At 47.8% G+C, this 23951-nt stretch overlaps 1 protein-coding gene across 1 annotated transcript; it reads right to left on the bottom strand.

The window, feature by feature from the left end:
* Positions 1 to 1062: 1062 nt before the first annotated feature.
* Positions 1063 to 17574, bottom strand: LOC121841344 (E3 ubiquitin-protein ligase TRIM41-like). The gene is made up of 2 exons (XM_042308879.1): positions 17137 to 17574; positions 1063 to 2357 (listed from the first exon to the last, which is right to left on the bottom strand). Exons 1-2 carry the CDS (start codon positions 17523 to 17525, stop codon positions 2180 to 2182), a joined length of 567 nt encoding a protein of 188 aa, XP_042164813.1. The 5' UTR covers positions 17526 to 17574; the 3' UTR covers positions 1063 to 2179.
* Positions 17575 to 23951: the final 6377 nt, after the last annotated feature.

The following is a 23951-nucleotide window of genomic DNA, read 5'->3' as shown; positions in this document are numbered from 1 at the left end:
TGACAGACCAGCTAGATCTACTGTCTCTATTATATTTTGACAGACCAGGTAGATCTACTGTCTCTATTATATAATGACAGACCAGCTAGATCTACTGTCTCTATTATATTATGACAGACCAGCTAGATCTACTGTCTCTATTGTATTATGACAGATCAGCTAGATCTACTGTCTCTATTATATTATGACAGACCAGCTAGATCTACTGTCTCTATTATATTATGACAGACCAGGTAGATATACTGTCTCTATTATATAATGACAGACCAGCTAGATCTACGGTCTCTATTATACTATGAGAGACCAGCTAGATCTACTGTCTCTATTATATTTTGACAGACCAGGTTGAACTACTGTCTCTATTACAGTTACTCACCCCTGCACCTTGAAGACTGCTGCCCTATATAGACATGGAACACAGGTCACTTTAATAATGGAACACAGGTCACTTTAATAATGGAACACTGGTCACTTTAATATGGAACACTGATCACTTTAATAATGGAACACTGGTCACTTTAATAATGGAACACAGGTCACTTTAATAATGGAACACAGGTCACTTTAATAATGGAACACAGGTCACTTTAATAATGGAACACTGGGCACTTTAATAATGGAACACTGGTCACTTTAACAAATGAACACAGGTCACTTTAATAATGGAACACAGGTCACTTTAATAATGGAACACTGGTCACTTTAATAATGTTTACATACTGTTTTGCACACTTTATATGTTTATACTGTATTATAGTCACTTTAGTAATGTTTACATCCTGTTTTACCCACTTTTATATGTGTATACTCTATTCAAGTCTCTTTAGTAATGTTTACATACTGTTTTATCTACTTCATATGTATGTAATGTGTTCTAGTCAAGGCCTATCCTATTTAACTATTGCTGTACATACAGTATACAGTTATGTCCATGTTTCCTTCAGATATACTACATATTCTATTCATCAACTGTCCACAATGTCTCTATCTATATATATATATATATATATATATATATATATATATATATATATATATATATATATATTTTATACACTCCGGCAATATATATATATATATATACATACACTCCAGCAACTCGACATTGCTCTTTATTTCTTAATTCCATTCTTTTACTTTAAGATTTGTGAATATTTTAGTGAATTGTTAGATATTACTGCACTGTTGGAGCTAGGAACACAAGTAATGCGCCACGCCCACAATAACCTCTGCTAAATATGTGTATGAGACCAATAGAATGTGAATTTATGTCACAATCAAACCAGAAACATAACACTTTTTCTGCAAGGACATTTTGGTTTTGATGTGATTTGATTGGTGTGAAACCAAATCCATACTGGCCTCCCTTGTTGTTTTTTGCTGCGCCAGAACAACGCATAGTTGAGCTCAGCTCAACGCTGATCATTTCTTCATTTTATTATCAACTGAGGCGGAATGCTCTGCGACAACATGTCATACTCATTTTGACCAGACAGCATCAGATACATGAGCTACACATACTGAGACAGAGGGGCGTTGTTTCTGCTCTGATGATTTAAAGGACAATTAAGAAAACACAAGACAAAAGAACAATCTGAGATACAAAAAATATTTTGTGGCTACACTGGCATGGAATCATCAAACTGTCAGAGTAGTTAACAATATAAATCATCTTCACATACGAATGCGATACAGATTTTCAGTGAATCATCATTTTTTGTCAAAGTGAAAGTAGTTTCTGAACTGTAATCAAGAGAGGACACAAATGTCATCAGACCATTCTAATTGATATCATTTCCATTTAAGGCTTTTCTCAATGCCCTCCCAGTCAATAAAACCCAAGAGGGTGTCAGGATCTTCATAGCCCTCAAATTGTCTTTGTCTTAGCACCCTGGGTACACTGGGTAAACTGGGTACACTGGGTACACTGTAGATGTCTGGACAAACCTGCCTTGTATCACACGTAGTGCGACCCTTCTCTGTCCACCACTGAAGGAACTTCCTGGGGTCAGTGATGTCCAGTCCAGATTGAAGAGAGGTCTCTCTCTTTTTCACATCTGTCTCGTGTCTCTTTATTTCAGTCAGACGTCTCTCCATTTTGATATTGACAAGACCATCACTGCTGTCTATCTCTCTCATCGCCTGCACTTCTCTCTGCTTCAGCTTGTTGATTACTTCCTCAAATTGGGTTCTGATTTTTTTCCTTGACTTGGCTGGATTTCTCAACTGTCTTAAAGATGCTTCTTTGTTGACTTTCTCTTTTATGTTGCACTTTGTTCAAGTCTTCTTTCAGTATAGCTAATGCTGAGACCACTTCTGTCATCAGATCCTCCTGTGCCTCTCTCATAGGTCTGAATGTGTGTTCTCTGTGGTCTCTCCCTTCCTTACAGACCAGACAGATCAGCTTACTGTCTGTCACACAGAACAGCTTCATAGCTTCTCCGTGCTCAGGACACTCATCTCCTTTCTCAGCTGTGGATCTTTGTCCTCCCGTGTTCTCCTGTCTACTCTGCTCCAGTCTCAGCTGGTCCGCCATGTTCCGAACCAGTCTGTTGATCTGGAAGTTTCTCTGCATGATCAGAGCTCTACACTCAGGGCAGCGGGGTCGGAGTCCAGCCTCCCGGCTCTGTTCAAGACATCTCTTACAGAAGGTGTGCTGGCAGCTGAGAGACACAGGGTCAGTGAAGATCTCTGTACAGATGGCGCAGTAGAGGTGGTCGGACAGGGCAGAGGAAGATGTAGCCATTCTGGAGCTGACTGTGTCACGTTCACTGTTCACAGAAAGAGAATGAGAGAGAGAAAGAGAAAGTGAAAGTGTGTGCTTTAGATAGAGTCTTTATGACTACACCCTCTGTTTGACTTAGGGGGTGGACACTTTAAAGACACAGTCAAGATAATATTTGATTTGAAGCCCTCAATAAAAATCTCTTAAGGGACTTTGAATCATTTAGCAAGATGGGCAAAATATTTTTCACTTCTGAAATGAAATGGCAATTTTACCAAAGGGAGGTGTCATGGTATGAAATGACAAATGACAATAAAGTGGTAAGAACATAAATGAACATGTGTCTTTGTGTTGGATAATATACTTTCTTCTGTCCTGCGGTCAGGCAGGAGAACTATACTGTATCTCCCTTCATTGCCCCTCTCTCTATACATGTGGAACAGTGGAGGCTGTTGAGGGGAGGACGGCTCATAATAACGTCTGGAACAGAGTGAATGGAATGACATGAAACACATAGAAACCATGTGTTTTATCCCAGTCCACTCAGTCCTCTCCAGGCATTACCAAAAACCCTGTCCTCCCCAATTAAGCTGCAACCAACCACCTGTGATGTGGAAACTAATGTGGAGAGAATTCCAGGATAAAGAACTGAGACGTTAGAGGCGATGAGAGAGAGAAGGAGTAAAGATCTGCTCACTAAAAGAGCACAAAGGACCAGGTGTAATTGAAGAGGGTGTATTTCCCTCAATCTCAGAGCGTAGGACAGGAAAACACCTTGGAGGCTCCTCGTTCAATAGAGACCCAGTGGAAAGTGTTTGGTGCTGTAAAGACATTTGCTGATGAAGCTGTGTGAGACAGTGGAGAAGGATGAGACTGTTTCCTCCTTCACCTTGCTTCCACTTACAGAAAACACAGACAGTTCTGTGTCCCTGTCTGGTCTGTCTGTGTTCCTGTATCTACCACACAGGGTCTGGCTAGAGGGAGGACTGGTGTTGGGGAAGGCTGCTCTCTGTGTTCCTGTATCTACCACACAGGGTCTGGCTAGAGGGAGGACTGGTGTTGGGGAAGGCTGCTCTCTCTGTTCCTGTATCTACCACACAGGGTCTGGCTAGAGGGAGGACTGGTGTTGGGGAAGGCTGCTCTCTGTGTTCCTGTATCTACCACACAGGGTCTGGCTAGAGGGAGGACTGGTGTTGGGGAAGGCTGCTCTCTGTGTTCCTGTATCTACCACACAGGGTCTGGCTAGAGGGAGGACTGGTGTTGGGGAAGGCTGCTCTCTGTGTTCCTGTATCTACCACACAGGTTCTGGCTAGAGGGAGGACTGGTGTTGGGGAAGGCTGCTCTCTGTGTTCCTGTATCTACCACACAGGGTCTGGCTAGAGGGAGGACTGGTGTTGGGGAAGGCTGTTCTCTGTGTGTATGCAGTGCACACGGGAAAGTATTCAAACCCCTTGACTTATTCCACATTTTGTTACATTACAGCCTTATTCTAAAACGGATTAAATAACTTTTGTTCCTCATTCATCATCACACAATACCCAATAATGACAAAGCGAAAACAGGTTTTTAGAAATGTTTACAAATGTATAAAACCTTAAAAACAGAAATATCTAATTTACATAAGTATTAAGACCCTTTGCTATGAGACTTGAAATTGAGCTCAGGTGCATCCTGTTTCCATTGATCATCCTTGATGTTTCTACAACTTGATTGGTGTCAACCTGTGGTGAATTGATTGGATTGGACATGATTTGGAAAGGCACACACCTGTCTTTATAAGGTCCCACAGTTGAGAGTGCATGTCAGAGCACAAATAAAGCCATGAAGTCGAAGGAATTGTCCGGAGAGCTCCGAGACAGGATTGTGTCGAGGCACAGATTTGGGGAAAGGTACCAAAAAATGTCTGCAGCATTGAAGGCCCCAAGAACACAGTGGTCTCCATCATTCTTAAATGGAAGACGTTTGGAACCACCAAGACACTTCCTAGAGCTGGCTGCCTGGCTAAACTGAGCAATCGGGGGAGAAGGGAGCTACTTGGTACTTCCTTGGTCAGGAAGGGCAGTCAGGGAGGTGAACAAGAACCTGATGGTCGCTCTGACAGAGCTCCAGAGTTCCTCTGTGGAGATGGGAGAACCTGCCAGCTTAACGTCTGGCTGGAGCTTGAGGTCAAATCTGGCTTAAAGTCTGGCTAAAGCTCCAGCTCAAGTTTGGCTTAAAGTGTGGCTAGAGTTTAAGTCTGACTTAAAGTCTAGCTTTGGTTCAAGTTTGGCTTAAAGTCTGGCTAGAGTTCAAGTCTGGCTTAACATCTGGCTGGAGCTAGAGCACAAGTTTGGCATAAAGTCTGACTAGAGCTATGGCTCAAGTCTGGCTTCAAGTCTGGCTGGAGCTAGAGCTCAAGTCTGGCTAAAGCTCTAGCTCAAGTTTGGCTTAAAATCTGGCTAGAGTTCAAGTCTGGCTTAAAGTCTGGCTAGAGTTCAGGTCTGGCTTAAAGTCTGGCTAGAGTTCAAGTCTGGCTTAAAATCTGGCTAGAGTTCATGTCTGGCTTAAAGTCTGGCTAGAGCTAAAGTCTGACTAGAGCTGTTCTTAATTGTTCAGTGATGATCCAGATGTCAGATTCCTACTGGTTGTTATGATGGTGAATTGTCATGTATTCATCTACATATAGATGAGATTGTAACAATACTGAGTACTTCCATATTTTGTATAATAATTTGACTGTTAACAATGAGCTTTAACTACAAAAAGAGAGTTGCAGCAAAGTTCCATGTTGAAGTACTGAAGCTTCTCTCATTCCTCTTCAATGTTTTCAACCTGTAGGCCTGTTGGCAGAAGACTGGCTGTGTTTACATGGTACCTTACTCCCTATGTCAGTGTTTATTACATGGTACCCTACTCCCTATGTCAGTGTTTATTACATGGCACCCTACTCCCTATGTCAGTGTTTATTACATGATACCCTACTCCATATGTCAGTGTTTATTACATGATACCCTACTCCATATGTCAGTGTTTCCTACATGATACCCTACTCCCTATGTCAGTGTTTATTACATGGTACCCTACTCCCTATGTCAGTGTTTATTACATGGTACCCTACTCCCTATGTCAGTGTTTATTACATGGTACCCTACTCCCTATGTCAGTGTTTATTACATGATACCCTACTCCATATGTCAGTGTTTATTACATGATACCCTACTCCATATGTCAGTGTTTATTACATGGTACCCTACTCCCTATGTCAGTGTTTATTACATGATACCCTACTCCCTATGTCAGTGTTTATTAGATGGTACCCTACTCCCTATGTCAGTGTTTATTACATGGTACCCTACTCCCTATGTCAGTGTTTATTACATGATACCCTACTCCCTATGTCAGTGTTTATTACATGGTACCCTACTCCCTATGTCAGTGTTTCCTACATGATACCCTACTCCCTATGTCAGTGTTTCCTACATGGTACCTTACTCCCTATGTCAGTGTTTATTACATGGCACCCTACTCCCTATGTCAGTGTTTATTAGATGGTACCCTACTCCCTATGTCAGTGTTTATTACATGGTACCCTACTCCCTATGTCAGTGTTTATTACATGGTACCCTACTCCCTATGTCAGTGTTTATTACATGGTACCCTACTCCATATGTCAGTGTTTCCCAACGCCGGTCCTCAAGTCCTCGACTATCACCAACAGCACATAAAATTCCTGACTTAACATGTCAAGGGCTTCATGATTAGTTAACTTGTAGAATCGGGTCTGTTTCAGCCACGGACTCCTTCTCCCAAGGTTGTGTTCAATCAAGTCAAATCGAATGCGATTTGTCACTTGCACCGAATACAACCGTGAAATGCTTACTCAAGAGTCCCTAACTAACAACGCAGTTAAAATATATATATATATATATATATATATATAATATAATATAATATATATATTCAAATAAGAAATAAACCTAACAAGTAATTAAAGAGCAACAGAAAACAATAGCGAGTCTATATACAGGGGGGTACCGGTACAGAGTCAATGTGCGGGGGCACCAGTTAGTTGAGCTAATATGTACATGTCGGTAGAGTAATTAAAGTGGCTATGCATAGATAATATAATAACAGAGAGTAGCAGCGGTGTAAAAGATGGGGGGGGCGACAACAAATAGTCTGGGTAGCCATTTGACTAGATGTTCAGGAGTCTTATGGCTTGGTGGTAGAAGCTGTTCACAAGCCTCTTGGACGTAGACTTGGCGGTCCGGTACCGCTTGCCGTGCGGTAGCAGAGAGAACAGTCTATGACTGGGGTGGCTGGAGTCTTTGACAGTTTTTAGGGCCTTCGTCTGACACCGCCCGGTATAGAGTTTTTTATTTTTTATTTTGTATTCCACCTTTATTTAACCAGGTAGGCTAGTTGAGAACAAGTTCTCATTTGCAACTGCGACCTGGCCAAGATAAAGCAAAGCAGTTCGACACATACAACACAGAGTTACACATGGAATAAACAAAGATTCAATAAAAAATACAGTGGAAAAATCTATATACAGCATGTACAAAGGAGGTAGGATAAGAGAGGTAAGGCAATAAATAGGCCATGGTGGCGAAGTAATTACAATATAGCAAATAAACACTGGAACGGTAGCATGTACAGAAGATGGATGTGCAAGTAGAGATACTTGGGTGCAAAGGAGCAAGATAAATAAATAAATACCCGTATGGGGATGAGGTAGATTGGATGGGCTAATTCCAGATGAGCTATGTACAGGTTCAGTGATCTGTGAGCTGCTCTGACAGCTGGTGCTTAAAGCTAGTGAGGGAGGTAAGAGTCTCCAGCATCAGAGATTTTTGCAGTTTGTTCCAGTCATTGGCAGCAGGCTATTTTATAGATGACATCACCGAAGTCGAGGATCGGTAGGATGGTCAGTTTTACGAGGGTATGTTTGGCTGCTTGAGTGAAGGAGGCTTTGTTGCGAAATAGGAAGTCGATTCTAGATTTAATTTTAGATTGGAGATGCTTAATGTGAGACTGGAATGAGAGTTTACAGTCTAGCTAGACACCTTGGTATTTGTAGTTGTCCACATATTCTAAGTGAGAACCATCCAGACGGGCGGGCAGGTCCGGGCATTTATCAGTGATCGGTTGAAGAGCATGCACTTAGTTTTACTTGCATTTAAGAGCAGTTGGAGGCCACGGAAGGAGAGTTGTATGGCATTGAAGCTCGTCTGGAGGTTAGTTAACCGAGTCTTCAAAGAAGGGCCAGATTTATACAGAATGGTGTTGTCTGCATAGAGGTGGATCAGAGAACCACTAGCAGCAAGAGTGACATCATTGATGTATACAGAGAAGAGAGTTGGCCCGAGAATTGAACCCTGTGGCACCCCCATAGAGACTGCAAGAGGTCCGGACAACAGGCCCTCCGATTTGACACACTGAACTCTATCAGAGAAGTAGTTGGTGAACCAGGCGAGGCAATCATTTGAGAAACCAAGGCTGTTGAGTCTGTCAATAAGAATGTGGTAATTGACAGAGTTGAAAGCCTTGGCCAGGTCGATGAATACGACACAGTAACGTCTCTTATTGATAGCGGTTATGATATTGTTTAGCACCTTGAGCGTTGCTGAGGTGCACCCATGACCAGCTCTGAAACCAGATTGCATAGAAGGTACGGTAGGATTCGAAGTGGTCGGTAATCTGTTTGTTGACTGGGCTTTCGAAGACCTTAGAAAGGCCGGGTAGGATAGATATAGGTCTGTAGCAATTTGGGTCTAGAGTGTCCCCCCCTTTAAAGAGGGGTATGACCGTGGCATCTTTCCAATCTTTGAGAATCTCAGCCAATACGAAAGAGAGTTTGAACAGGCTAGTATTAGGGGTTGCAACAATTTCTGCAGATAATTTTAAAGGGAGTGGGTCCAGAATGTCTAGCCCGGCTGATTTGTAGGGGTCCAGGTTTTGCAGTTCTTTAAGAACATCAGCTATCTGAATTTGGGAGAAATGGGGAGGTTTGGGGGAGTTGCTGAGGGGAGTGGAGGGCTGTTGACCGAGGCAGGCGTAGCCAGGTGGAAAGCGTGGCCAGCCGTAGAAACATGCTTATTGAAATTCTCAATTATAGTGTATTTATCGGTGGTGACAGTGTTTCCTAGCCTCATTGTAGTGGGCCGCTGGGAGGAGGAGCTCTTATTCTCCATGGACTTTACAGTGTCCCAGAACTTTTTTGAGTTTGCAGGATGCACATTTCTACTTGAAAAAGCTAGCCTTAGCTTTCCTAACTGCCTGTTTAAATGTAAATTCTGCTAATGCAGAATGCCACAGGATGTTTTTGTGCTGGTCAAGGGCAGTTAGGTCTGGAGAGAACCAAGGGCTATATCTGTTCCTGGTTCTACATTTTTTGAAAGTGGCTTACTTAAGATGGTGAGGAAACCACTTTTATAGAATGACCAGGCATCCTCTACTGACGGGATGAGGTCAATATCCATCTAGCATACCCTGGTCAGGTTGATTAGGAAGGCCTGCTCGCTGAAGTGTTTTAGGAAGCGTTTGACAGTGGTGAGGGGTGGTCGTTTGACTGCAGACCAGTTACGGATGCAGGCAAGAATCGCTGAGACCTTGGTTGAAAACAGCAGAGGTGTATTTGGAGGGCAAGTTGGTTAGGATAATGATATCTATGAGGGTGACCGTGTTTACGGATTTGGGGTTGTACCTGATGGGTTCAGTGATAATTTGTGTGAGATTGAGGGCATCAAACTTAGATTGTAGGATGGCCGGGGTGTTATGCATGTCCCAGTTTAGGTCACCTAGCGTCACCATCTCTGAAGATAGATGGAGGGCAATCAAATCACGTATGGTGTCCAGAGCACAGCTGGGCCAGAGGGTGGTCTATAGCAAGCGGCAACGGTGAGAAACTTGTTTCTGGAAAGGTGGATTTTTAAAAGTAGAAGCTGTTTTTTGTTACAAGACTTTCCCAAACATTAACCCTACACAGCCCTATGAGAATAGGGTGCCATGTAGGAAGGACAGACATAACTGATAAATAGTTTTCATCCACAGAGTAATATTCTTGACCAATGCCAGATCGCCATCCTCAGGTGAAAAAAAGAACTACACAAGAATGCAAGCCTCATCATCGCATCACTGTCCTGTACTAATCAGTCCATTACAGTGCCATCTACTGGTAGTAATGGGAAGTGCAGCCTAAAATGATTAGTTGTGCCTTCTTAGATCACACCACTAGGGGGTGGTATTTTCCTTCATACTGAAGACAACACTTATCCAGCAATGAAGAAACCCATAAGGAAAAGATGAACTTGCACCAAGAGTGGATCTAATTGTTTTACCATCACATCCTCCCACCTCATCTCCTTCTCAGAGCATATTGGATCAGAAGATTCATTGACTGGTTCCTCCCCTTGGAGTGGGATGTCCTCCTCCAAGGCATTTTGAGAAGGAAGCAAGGAGAGAGGGTGCAAGGAAATGAGGAGAGATAAATTGATCTATGCTGATGATCATGATCATGATGCTGATCTATGGTCATGGGTGTATTTTATCCCCTCATGGTTTCAGTAAAGGTTTGGGGAAGGTAAACTGATCCTAGATCTGTGCCTGTGGGTATCAGAGACACCTCCATGTTATCGCATTAGCAAGACACAGCTTAGTATACATTCCCTACATAGTGCACTACTTTTGACCAGGGCTCATAGGGCTAATAGGGCTCTGGTCTAAAGCAGTACACTATATAGGGAATAGGGTGCCATAGGGCTCTGGTCTAAAGCAGTACACTATATAGGGAATAGGGTGCCATAGGGCTCTGGTCTAAAGTAGTGCACTATATAGGGAATCGGGTGCCATTTGGGATGCCCTATGGTGATCATGTAGGTGATATTTGTATTGATGGGTCATTCCTCCAATTTGGTTCTTTTTGAGAAGTGTAAAGAAATGTATTACAATAATAATGCTGATTTCTCCACATTTTACATCCTGTAATTATGTTTAAATTCATACAAAACATAGTTTCCCTATATTGAAACGAGAGTTCAGTTCACGTAACAGGTTGACCTTAAAATGAGGGACACATGTAAACGAATCGCTAATCATATTAAATAAACAATACTCTTTAGAAATTATTTTGTCAAAGCAACAAAATTAGTAGGTCTTTACAATGATGCTGGATTAAGTGGTTAAAAACCTTCTAAGAAGGGACACAGGGACATGTCAAAACGCTGAATTTGATTTTTTTTGTCACTTTATCAAGCATTTATTCAAAATTATATGTCTTGAATTCTCCATGTGGTCTATATTAAATTATATGTCTTGAATTCTTGTCACGAGTCCGACTGTTTCCTTTTCCCGGGCGGGTATTAGCTGCCACTGATTGTTTTTTCCTCCCCTCCTTGTATGTTTAGTGGTAGCACCTGTGTAGGGTTAATTAGTTTGTCTTTATTAGACAGCCGGCCCGCCTGGTTGTTGTGCGGGATTATTTCATTGTAACCTTCGGCTCTGTTGTGTTTTGTATGTTACTTTTGTGAGCACCCTGTGGTGTGTTAAGCTTAAAAAGACGCACAGTATTGAAATTCTGTTTCCTGCAGTTGACTCCACACCCACGGTCTATATTAAATTATATGTCTTGAATTCTCCATGTGGTCTATATTAAATTATATGTCTTGAATTCTCCATGTGGTCTATATTAAATTATATGTCTTGAATTCTCCATGTGGTCTATATTAAATTATATTCCTTTAAGTATTACAGGCTTTTACAGTTCAATACTGGTGCACAATTTCTACCAAAAAGGTCGACTTTCGTCAATAACTCAGAAATAACAGCTGCAAACTGTATAACTGATCAATGCCATACTAGCATAACCACACCCCACCAAAAAATACAACAAATAATATACGTATATAGACTGAAAAGAAATATAAACGCATCATGCAACAATTTCCAACATTTTACTAGAAAGGAAAACAGTGTAACGGAGACGCAGGGAGTCAGGAAGCAGGTGCAGTAGGTGAGTTTAACAGGAACATGGAGGGAACTCAGAAACAGGAGCAGTAATACTACCTAATGGGTTGATACAACAGAGTGCTGGATACAGAGGAAGTGAAAAGGAAGTGATGAAGTCCAGGTGTTTATCATGATGATTGTGGTCTGTGGAATGTTGTCCCGAATGCCTCTTCAATGTCTGTACTAAATTGCTGGATATTGGCGGGAACTGAAATGCGCTGCAGTACATTTGTAAAACATTTATGAAAAATTAAACCCTGATACACTGTATCTTGATGACATAAGTTGTTAACCTCCTTAGTCACTAAATGTTAGAATCAACTTTGACATGATTTCCTTCCTCTCCGGCAACTAAGCTAGGAAGGACGCCTGTATCTTTGTAGTGACTGAGTGTATTGATGCACCATCCAAAGTGTAATTAATACTTTCACTATGCTCAAAGGGATATTCAATATCTGCTTATTGTTTTTAACCAATTCACCAATAGGTGCCCTTCTTTGCAAGGTATTGAAAAACCTCTTTGGTTTTTGAATCTGTGGTTGAAATTCATTGCTCTACTGATGGACCTTACAGATAATTGTTTGTGTCGGGTACAGAGATGAGGTAGTCATTCAAACATCATGTTAAACAGTATTATTGCACACATACTGAGTCCACACAACTTAATATGGGACTTGTTCATTCCATTCTTCTACTTTAAGATTTGTGTATATTTTTGTGAATTGTTAGATAATACTGCATTGTTGGAGCTATGAACACAAGTAATTCGCCACGCCCACAATATCCTCTGCTAAATATGTGTATGAGACCAATAGAATGTCATTTTATGTCACAATCAGAACAGAAACATAACACTTTTTCTGCAATGACATTTTTATTTTTATTTTCTTTTGATGTGATTTGATTGGTGTGAAGCCATATCCAAACTGGCCTCCCTTGTTGTTTTTTTGCTGCACCAGAACCACCCATAGTTGAGCTCAGCTCAACGCTGATAATTTCATCATTTTATTATCAACTGAGGGGGAATGCTCTGCGACAACATGTCATACTCATTTTGACCAGACAGCATCAGATACATGAGCTACACATACTGAGACAGAGGGGCGTTGTTTCTGCTCTGATGATTTAAAGGACAATTAAGAAAACACAAGACAAAAGAACAATCTGAGACAGTAAAAATATGTTGTGGCTACACTGGCATGGAATCATCCAACTGTCAGAGTAGTTAACCATATAAATCATCTTCACATACGAATGCGATACAGATTTTCAGTGAATCATATTATTTGACAAAGTGAAAGTAGTGTCTGAACTGTAATCAAGAGAGGACACAATGTTCATCAGCCCAATCTAATTGATATAATTTCCATTTAAGGCTTTTCTCAATGCCCTCCCAGTCAATAAAACCCAAGAGGGTGTCAGGATCTTCATAGCCCTCAAATTGTCTTGGTCTTAGCACCCTGGAGAAATTGGGTAAACTGGATAAACTGGGTACATTGTAGATGTCTGGACAAACCTGCCTTGTATCACACGTAGTGCGACCCTTCTCTGTCCACCACTGAAGGAACTTCTTGGGGTCAGTGATGTTCAGTCCAGATTGAAGAGAGGTCTCTCTCTTTTTCACATCTGTCTCGTGTCTCTTTATTTCAGTCAGACGTCTCTCCATTTTGATATTGACAAGACCATCACTGCTGACTATCTCTCTCATCGCCTGCACTTCTCTCTGCTTCAGCTTGTTGATTACTTCCTCAAATTGGGTTCTGATTTTTTCCTTGACTTGGCTGGATTTCTCAACTGTCTTAAAGATGCTTCTTTGTTGACTTTCTCTTTTATGTTGCACTTTGTTCAAGTCTTCTTTCAGTATAGCTAATGCTGAGACCACTTCTGTCATCAGATCCTCCTGTGCCACTCTCATAGGTCTCTCTACTTCCGGCGCCGACAGAGATGGCCGCCTCGCTTCGCGTTCCTAGGAAACTATGCAGTTTTTTGTTTTTTTACGTGTTATTTCTTACACTAGTACCCCAGGTCATCTTAGGTTTCTTTACATACAGCCGACAAGAACTACTGAATATAAGATCAGCGTCAACTCACCATCAGTACGACCAAGAATATGTTTTTCGCGATGCGGATCCTGAGTTCTGCCTTACAACCAGTGTAACCGAGTGGATCACATGCAGCGACCAAAAAAAAAAAAAACGACTCAGAAAAAGAGGGAAACGAAGCGGTCTTCTGGTCAGACTCCGGAGACGGGCACATCGTGCACCACTCCCCAGCATTCTTCTTGCCAATGTCCAGTCTCTTGACAACAAGGTTGATGAAATCCGAGCAAGGGTAGCATTCCAGAGGGACATCAGAGACTGTAACGTTCTCTGCTTCACGGAAACATGGCTCACTGGAGAGACGCAATCCGAAGCGGTGCAGCCAGCGGGTTTCTCCACGCATCGCGCCGACAGAAACAAACATCTCTCTGGTAAGAAGACGGGCGGGGGCGTATGCCTTATGGCCAACGTGACATGGTGTGATGAAGGAAACATACAGGAACTCAAATCCTTCTGTTCACCTGATTTAGAATTCCTCACAATCAAATGTAGACCGCATTATCTACCAAGAGAATTCTCTTCGATTATAATCACCGCCGTATATATCCCCCCCCAAGCAGACACATCGATGGCTCTGAACGAACTTTATTTAACTCTCTGCAAACTGGAAACGATTTATCCGGAGGCTGTATTCATTGTAGCTGGGGATTTTAACAAGGCTAATCTGAAAACAAGACTCCCTAAATTTTATCAGCATATTGATTGCGCAACCAGGGGTGGAAAGACCCTGGATCATTGTTACTCTAACTTCCGCGACGCATATAAGGCCCTGCCCCGCCCCCCTTTCGGAAAAGCTGACCACGACTCCATTTTGTTGATCCCTGCCTACAGACAGAAACTAAAACAAGAAGCTCCCACGCTGAGGTCTGTCCAACGCTGGTCCGACCAAGCTGACTCCACACTCCAAGACTGCTTCCATCACGTGGACTGGGAGATGTTTCGTATTGCGTCAGACAACAACATTGACGAATACGCTGATACGGTGTGCGAGTTCATTAGAACGTGCGTTGAAGATGTCGTTCCCATAGCAACGATTAAAACATTCCCTAACCAGAAACCGTGGATTGATGGCAGCATTCGTGTGAAACTGAAGGCACGAACCACTGCTTTTAATCAGGGCAAGGTGTCTGGTAACATGACTGAATACAAACAATGCAGCTATTCCCTCCGCAAGGCTATCAAACAAGCTAAGCGCCAGTACAGAGACAAAGTAGAATCTCAATTCAACGGCTCAGACACAAGAGGTATGTGGCAGGGTCTACAGTCAATCACGGACTACAGGAAGAAACCCAGCCCAGTCTCGGACCAGGATGTCTTGCTCCCAGGCAGACTAAATAACTTTTTGCCCGCTTTGAGGACAATATAGTGCCACTGACACGGCCTGCAACGGAATCATGCGGTCTCTCCTTCACTGCAGCCGAAGTGAGTAAGACATTTAAACGTGTTAACCCTCGCAAGGCTGCAGGCCCAGACGGCATCCCCAGCCGCGCCCTCAGAGCATGCGCAGACCAGCTGGCCGGTGTGTTTACGGACATATTCAACCAATCCCTATACCAGTCTGCTGTTCCCACATGCTTCAAGAGGGCCACCATTGTTCCTGTTCCCAAGAAAGCTAAGGTAACTGAGCTAAACGACTACCGCCCCCGTAGCACTCACATCCGTCATCATGAAGTGCTTTGAGAGACTAGTCAAGGACCATATCACCTCCACCCTACCTGACACCCTTGACCCACTCCAATTTGCTTACCGCCCAAATAGGTCCACAGACGATGCAATCTCAACCACACTGCACACTGCCCTAACCCATCTGGACAAGAGGAATACCTATGTGAGAATGCTGTTCATCGACTACAGCTCGGCATTCAACACCATAGTACCCTCCAAGCTCGTCATCAAGCTCGAGACCCTGGGTCTCGACCCCGCCCTGTGCAACTGGGTACTGGACTTCCTGACGGGCCGCCCCCAGGTGGTGAGGGTAGGCAACAACATCTCCTCCCCGCTGATCCTCAACACTGGGGCCCCACAAGGGTGCGTTCTGAGCCCCCTCCTGTACTCCCTGTTCACCCACGACTGCGTGGCCATGCACGCCTCCAACTCAATCATCAAGTTTGCGGACGACACAACAGTGGTAGGCTTGATTACCAACAACGACGAGACGGCCTACAGGGAGGAGGTGAGGGCCCTCGGAGTGTGGTGTCAGGAAAATAACCTCACACTCAACGTCAACAAAACTAAGGAGATGATTGTGGACTTCAGGAAACAGCAGAGGGAACACCCCCCATCCACATCGATGGAACAGTAGTGGAGAGGGTAGCAAGTTTTAAGTTCCTCGGCATACACATCACAGACAAACTGAATTGGTCCACTCACACAGACAGCATCGTGAGGAAGGCGCAGCAGCGCCTCTTCAACCTCAGGAGGCTGAAGAAATTCGGCTTGTCACCAAAAGCACTCACAAACTTCTACAGATGCACAATCGAGAGCATCCTGGCGGGCTGTATCACCGCCTGGTATGGCAACTGCACCGCCCTCAACCGTAAGGCTCTCCAGAGGGTAGTGAGGTCTGCACAACGCATCACCGGGGGCAAACTACCTGCCCTCCAGGACACCTACACCACCCGATGCTACAGGAAGGCCATAAAGATCATCAAGGACATCAACCACCCGAGCCACTGCCTGTTCACCCCGCTGTCATCCAGAAGGCGAGGTCAGTACAGGTGCATCAAAGCTGGGACCGAGAGACTGAAAAACAGCTTCTATCTCAAGGCCATCAGACTGTTAAACAGCCACCACTAACATTGAGTGGCTACTGCCAACACACTGTCAATGACACTGACTCTACTCCAGCCACTTTAATCATGGGAATTGATGGGAAATTATGTAAATATATCACTAGCCACTTTAAACAATGCTACCTTATATAATGTTACTTACCCTACATTGTTCATCTCATATGCATACGTTGATACTGTACTCTATATCATCGACTGCATCCTTATGTAATACATGTATCACTAGCCACTTTAACTATGCCACTTGGTTTACATACTTATCTCATATGTATATACTGTACTCGATATCATCTACTGTATCTTGCCTATGCTGCTCTGTACCATCACTCATTCATATATCCTTATGTACATATTCTTTATCCCCTTACACTGTGTATAAGACAGTTTTTTTTTGGAATTGTTAGTTAGATTACTTGCTCGTTATTACTGCATTGTCGGAACTAGAAGCACAAGCATTTCGCTACACTCGCATTAACATCTGCTAACCATGTGTATGTGACAAATAAAATTTGATTTGATTTGATTTGATTTGAATGTGTGTTCTCTGTGGTCTCTCCCTTCCTTACAGACCAGACAGATCAGCTTACTGTCTGTCACACAGAACAGCTTCATAGCTTCTCCGTGCTCAGGACACTCATCTCCTTTCTCAGCTGTGGATCTTTGTCCTCCCGTGTTCTCCTGTCTACTCTGCTCCAGTCTCAGCTGGTCCGCCATGTTCCGAACCAGTCTGTTGATCTGGAAGTTTCTCTCCATGATCGGAGCTCTACACTCAGGGCAGTGGGGTCGGAGTCCAGCCTCCCGGCTCTGTTCAAGACATCTCTTACAGAAGGTGTGCTGGCAGCTGAGAGACACAGGGTCAGTGAAGATCTCTGTACAGATGGCGCAGTAGAGGTGGTCGGACAGGGCAGAGGAAGATGTAGCCATTCTGGAGCTGACTGTGTCACGTTCACTGTTCACAGAAAGAGAATGAGAGAGAGAGAAAGAGAAAGTGAAAGTGTGTGCTTTAGATAGAGTCTTTATGACTACACCCTCTGTTTGCCTTAGGGGGTGGACACTTTAAAGACACAGTCAAGATAATATTTGATTTGACGCCCGTAATAAAAATCTGAGAAATGCATTTCTCTTATCTTAAGGGACTTTGAATCATTCAGATATAAGCAAGATGCACAAAACATTTTTCACTTCTGCAATGAAATGTTAATTTTACCAAAGGGAGGTGAAATGGTATGAAGGGGCAAATGACAACAAAGTGGTAAGAACATAAATGAACATGTGTCTTTGTTTTGGAGAATGTACTGTGACCATATTGTACTGAGACGATACTGTACTGGGTCTATACTGTACTGTGACTATACTGTACTGTATTGTATATACTGCACTGTAATGTATTGCCAACCTAAAACCAGAGGTCTGGGTCCTCTCCTGAAACCAGAGGTCTGGGTCCTCTCCTGACACCAGAGGGCTGGGTCCTCTCCTGAAACCAGAGGGCTGGGTCCTCTCCTGAAACCAGAGGGCTAGGTCCTCTCCTGAATAAGAGGGCACGGTTCTCTCCTGAAACCAGAGGGCTGGGTCCTCTCCTGAAACCAGAGGGCTGGGTCCTCTCCTGAAGCCAGAGGGCTGGTCCTCTCCTGAAGCCAGAGGGCTGGTCCTCTCCTGAAGCCAGAGGGCTGGTCCTCTCCTGAAGCCAGAGGGCTGGGACCTCTCCTGAAGCCAGAGGGCTGGGTCCTCTCCTGAAGCCAGAGGGCTGGGACCTCTCCTGAAGCCAGAGGGCTGGGACCTCTCCTGAAGCCAGAGGGCTGGTCCCTCTCCTGATGCCAGAGGGCTGGTCCCTCTCCTGATGCCAGAGGGCTGGTCCCTCTCCTGATGCCAGAGGGCTGGTCCCTCTCCCCGATGCCAGAGGGCTGGTCCTCTCCTGATGCCAAAGAGCTGGGTCCTCTCCTGAAACCAGAGGTCTGGGTCCTCTCCTGACACCAGAGGGCTGGGTCCTCTCCTGAAACCAGAGGGCTGGGTCCTCTCCTGAAACCAGAGATCTGGGTCCTCTCCTGAAACCAGAGGGCTACGTCCTCTCCTGAATAAGAGGGCACGGTTCTCTCCTGAAACCAGAGGGCTGGGTACTCTCCTGAAACCAGAGGGCTGGGTCCTCTCCTGAAGGCAGAGGGCTGAGTCCTCTTCTGAAACCAGAGGGCTGGTCCTCTCCTGAAGCCAGAGGGCTGGGACCTCTCCTGAAGCCAGAGGGCTGGGTCCTCTCCTGAACCCAGAGGGCTGGGACCTCTCCTGAAACCAGAGATCCGGGTCCCCTCCTGAAACCAGAGGGCTGGGTCCTCTCCTGAATAAGAGGGCACGGTTCTCTCCTGAAACCAGAGGGCTGGGACCTCTCCTGAAACCAGAGATCTGGGTCCCCTCCTGAAACCAGAGGGCTGGGTCCTCTCCTGAATAAGAGGGCTGGGTCCTCTCCTGAAACCAGAGGGCTGGGTCCTCTCCTGAAACCAGAGGGCTGGGTCCTCTCCTGAAACCAGAGGGCTGGGTCCTCTCCTGAAACCAGAGGGCTGGGTCCTCTCCTGATGCCAGAGGGCTGGGTCCTCTCCTGATGCCAGAGGTCTGGGTCCTCTCCTGAAGCCAGAGGGTTGGGTCCTCTCCTGAAACCAGAGGGCTGGGTCCTCTCCTGAAGCCAGAGGGCTGGGACCTCTAATGAAACCAGAGGGCTCGGTCCTCTCCTGAAACCAGAGGGCTGGGCCCTCTCCTGAAACCAGAGGGCTGGGCCCCCTCCTGAAACCAGAGGGCTGGGCCCTCTCCTGAAACCAGAGGGCTGGGACCTCTCCTGAAACCAGAGGGCTGGGGCCTCTCCTGAAACCAGAGGGCTGGGGCCTCTCCTGAAACCAGAGGGCTGGGTCCTCTCCTGAAACCAGAGGGCTGGGTCCTCTCCTGAAACCAGAGGGCTGGGTCCTCTCCTGAAACCAGAGGGCTGGGTCCTCTCCTGAAACCAGAGGGCTGGGTCCTCTCCTGAAACCAGAGGGCTGGGTCCTCTCCTGAAACCAGAGGGCTGGGTCCTCTCCTGAAACCAGAGGGCTGGGTCCTCTCCTGAAACCAGAGGGCTGGGTCCTCTCCTGAAACCAGAGGGCTGGGTCCTCTCCTGAAACCAGAGGGCTGGGTCCTCTCCTGAAGGCAGAGGGCTGGGTCCTCTCCTGAAGGCAGAGGGCTGGGTCCTCTCCTGAAGGCAGAGGGCTGGTCCTCTCCTGAAGGCAGAGGGCTGGTCCGCTCCTGAAGCCAGAGGGCTGGGACCTCTCCTGAAGGCAGAGGGCTGGGTCCTCTCCTGAAGCCAGAGGGCTGGGTCCTCTCCTGAAGCCAGAGGGCTTGGACCTCTCTTGAAGCCAGAGGGCTGGTCCGCTCCTGAAGCCAGAGGGCTGGGACCTCTCCTGAAGCCAGAGGGCTGGGTCCTCTCCTGAAGCCAGAGGGCTGGGTCCTCTCCTGAAGCCAGAGGGCTTGGACCTCTCTTGAAGCCAGAGGGCTGGTCCCTCTCCTGATGCCAGAGGGCTGGTCCCTCTCCTGATGCCAGAGGGCTGGATCCTCTCCTGAAACCAGAGGGCTGGGTCCTCTCCTGAAACCAGAGGGCTGGGTCCTCTCCTGAAACCAGAGGGCTGGGTCCTCTCCTGAAGGCAGAGGGCTGAGTCCTCTTCTGAAACCAGAGGGCTGGTCCTCTCCTGAAGCCAGAGGGCTGGGACCTCTCCTGAAGCCAGAGGGCTGGGTCCTCTCCTGAACCCAGAGGGCTGGGACCTCTCCTGAAACCAGAGATCTGGGTCCCCTCCTGAAACCAGAGGGCTGGGTCCTCTCCTGAATAAGAGGGCACGGTTCTCTCCTGAAACCAGAGGGCTGGGACCTCTCCTGAAACCAGAGATCTGGGTCCCCTCCTGAAACCAGAGGGCTGGGTCCTCTCCTGAAACCAGAGGGCTGGGTCCTCTCCTGAAGGCAGAGGGCTGGGTCCTCTCCTGAAGGCAGAGGGCTGGGTCCTCTCCTGAAGGCAGAGGGCTGGTCCTCTCCTGAAGGCAGAGGGCTGGTCCGCTCCTGAAGCCAGAGGGCTGGGACATCTCCTGAAGGCAGAGGGCTGGGTCCTCTCCTGAAGCCAGAGGGCTGGGTCCTCTCCTGAAGCCAGAGGGCTTGGACCTCTCTTGAAGCCAGAGGGCTGGTCCGCTCCTGAAGCCAGAGGGCTGGGACCTCTCCTGAAGGCAGAGGGCTGGGTCCTCTCCTGAAACCAGAGGGCTGGGCCCCCTCCTGAAACCAGAGGGCTGGGCCCTCTCCTGAAACCAGAGGGCTGGGACCTCTCCTGAAACCAGAGGGCTGGGGCCTCTCCTGAAACCAGAGGGCTGGGGCCTCTCCTGAAACCAGAGGGCTGGGTCCTCTCCTGAAACCAGAGGGCTGGGTCCTCTCCTGAAACCAGAGGGCTGGGTCCTCTCCTGAAACCAGAGGGCTGGGTCCTCTCCTGAAACCAGAGGGCTGGGTCCTCTCCTGAAACCAGAGGGCTGGGTCCTCTCCTGAAACCAGAGGGCTGGGTCCTCTCCTGAAACCAGAGGGCTGGGTCCTCTCCTGAAACCAGAGGGCTGGGTCCTCTCCTGAAACCAGAGGGCTGGGTCCTCTCCTGAAACCAGAGGGCTGGGTCCTCTCCTGAAACCAGAGGGCTGGGTCCTCTCCTGAAGGCAGAGGGCTGGGTCCTCTCCTGAAACCAGAGGGCTGGGTCCTCTCCTGAAACCAGAGGGCTGGGTCCTCTCCTGAAGGCAGAGGGCTGGGTCCTCTCCTGAAGGCAGAGGGCTGGGTCCTCTCCTGAAGGCAGAGGGCTGGTCCTCTCCTGAAGGCAGAGGGCTGGTCCGCTCCTGAAGCCAGAGGGCTGGGTCCTCTCCTGAAGCCAGAGGGCTTGGACCTCTCCTGAAGCCAGAGGGCTGGTCCCTCTCCTGATGCCAGAGGGCTGGTCCTCTCTCCTGATGCCAGAGGGCTGGGTCCTCTCCTGAAACCAGAGGGCTGGGTCCTCTCCTGAAACCAGAGGGCTGGGTCCTCTCCTGAAACCAGAGGGCTGGGTCCTCTCCTGAAACCAGAGGGCTGGGTCCTCTCCTGAAGGCAGAGGGCTGGGTCCTCTCCTGAAACCAGAGGGCTGGGTCCTCTCCTGAAACCAGAGGGCTGGGTCCTCTCCTGAACCCAGAGGGCTCGGTCCTCTCCTGAACCCAGAGGGCTGGGTCCTCTCCTGAAACCAGAGGGCTGGGTCCTCTCCTAAAACCAGAGGGCTGGGTCCTCTCCTGAAACCAGAGGGCTCGGTTCTGTTCTGAAGCCAGAGGTCTGGGTTCTCTCCTGAAGCCAGAGGTCTGGGTTCTCTCCTGAAGCCAGAGGTCTGGGTCCTCTCCTGAAACCAGAGGGCTGGGTCCTCTCCTGAAACCAGAGGGCTGGGTCCTCTCCTGAAGACAGAGGGCTGGGTCCTCTCCTGAAGACAGAGGGCTGGGTCCTCTCCTGAAGACAGAGGGCTGGGTCCTCTCCTGAAGACAGAGGGCTGGGTCCTCTCCTGAAACCAGAGGGCTGGGTCCTCTCCTGAAACCAGAGGGCTGGGTCCTCTCCTGAAGGCAGAGGGCTGGGTCCTCTCCTGAAACCAGAGGGCTGGGTCCTCTCCTGAAACCAGAGGGCTGGGTCCTCTCCTGAAGGCAGAGGGCTGGGTCCTCTCCTGAAGGCAGAGGGCTGGGTCCTCTCCTGAAGGCAGAGGGCTGGTCCTCTCCTGAAGGCAGAGGGCTGGTCCGCTCCTGAAGCCAGAGGGCTGGGACCTCTCCTGAAGGCAGAGGGCTGGGTCCTCTCCTGAAGCCAGAGGGCTGGGTCCTCTCCTGAAGCCAGAGGGCTTGGACCTCTCTTGAAGCCAGAGGGCTGGTCCCTCTCCTGATGCCAGAGGGCTGGTCCCTCTCCTGATGCCAGAGGGCTGGGTCCTCTCCTGAAACCAGAGGGCTGGGTCCTCTCCTGAAACCAGAGGGCTGGGTCCTCTCCTGAAACCAGAGGGCTGGGTCCTCTCCTGAAGGCAGAGGGCTGGGTCCTCTCCTGAAACCAGAGGGCTGGGTCCTCTCCTGAAACCAGAGGGCTGGGTCCTCTCCTGAACCCAGAGGGCTCGGTCCTCTCCTGAACCCAGAGGGCTGGGTCCTCTCCTGAAACCAGAGGGCTGGGTCCTCTCCTAAAACCAGAGGGCTGGGTCCTCTCCTGAAACCAGAGGGCTCGGTTCTGTTCTGAAGCCAGAGGTCTGGGTTCTCTCCTGAAGCCAGAGGTCTGGGTTCTCTCCTGAAGCCAGAGGTCTGGGTCCTCTCCTGAAACCAGAGGGCTGGGTCCTCTCCTGAAACCAGAGGGCTGGGTCCTCTCCTGAAGACAGAGGGCTGGGTCCTCTCCTGAAGACAGAGGGCTGGGTCCTCTCCTGAAGACAGAGGGCTGGGTCCTCTCCTGAAGACAGAGGGCTGGGTCCTCTCCTGAAGACAGAGGGCTGGGTCCTCTCCTGAAGACAGAGGGCTGGGTCCTCTCCTGAAGCCAGAGGGCTGGGACCTCTCCTGAAGCCAGAGGGCTGGTCCCTCTCCTGATGCCAGAGGGCTGGGTCCTCTCCTGATGCCAGAGGGCTGGTCCTCTCCTGATGCCAGAGGTCTTGTCCTCTCCTGATGCCAAAGAGCTGGGTCCTCTCCTGATGCCAGAGGGCTGGGTCCTCTCCTGATGCCAGAGGTCTGAGTCCTCTCCTGAAACCAGAGGGCTGGGTCCTCTCCTGAAGCCAGAGGGCTGGGTCCTCTCCTGAAGCCAGAGGGCTGGGACCTCTCCTGAAACCAGAGGGCTGGGTCCTCTCCTGAAACGAGATGGCTGGGTCTTCTCCTGAAACCAGAGGGCTGGGTCCTCTCATAAAACCAGAGGGCTGGGTCCTCTACTGAAACCAGAGGGCTGGGTCCTCTCCTGAAACCAGAGGGCTGGGTCCTCTCCTGAAGCCAGAGGGCTGGGTCCTCTCCTGAAGCCAGAGGGCTGGGTCCTCTCCTGAAGCCAGAGGGCTGGGTCCTCCCTGAAGCCAGAGGGCTGGCTCCTGAAGCCAGAGGGCTGGGTCCTCTCCTGAAGCCAGAGGGCTGGGTCCTCTCCTGAAGCCAGAGGGCTGGGTCCTCTCCTGAAGCCAGAGGGCTGGGTCCTCCTCTCCTAAAACCAGAGGGCTGGTCCTCCCCTGAATACAGAGGGCTGAGTCCTCTCCTGAAGCCAGAGGGCTGGGTACTCTCCTGAACCCAGAGGGCTGGGACCTCTCCTGAAACCAGAGGGCTCGGTCCTCTCCTGAAACCAGAGGGCTGGGTTCTCTCCTGAAACCAGAGGGCTGGGTCCTCT

The sequence above is a fragment of the Oncorhynchus tshawytscha genome, linkage group LG29, assembly GCF_018296145.1.
Source record: "Oncorhynchus tshawytscha isolate Ot180627B linkage group LG29, Otsh_v2.0, whole genome shotgun sequence".
NCBI classification, from domain to species: Eukaryota; Metazoa; Chordata; class Actinopteri; order Salmoniformes; family Salmonidae; genus Oncorhynchus; species Oncorhynchus tshawytscha.
This window is presented reverse-complemented; position numbering and strand designations above follow the sequence as displayed.

Coding starts and splice junctions, on each gene's coding strand:
- LOC121841344 (XM_042308879.1), bottom strand. CDS start 17,525: ATGGCTACATCTTCCTCTGCCCTGTCCGACCACCTCTACTGCGCCATC. Junction 2,358..17,136: donor AGAGACCACAGAGAACACAC/ATTCAAATCAAA, acceptor CAGAGAACACAC/ATTCAGACCTATGAGAGAGG.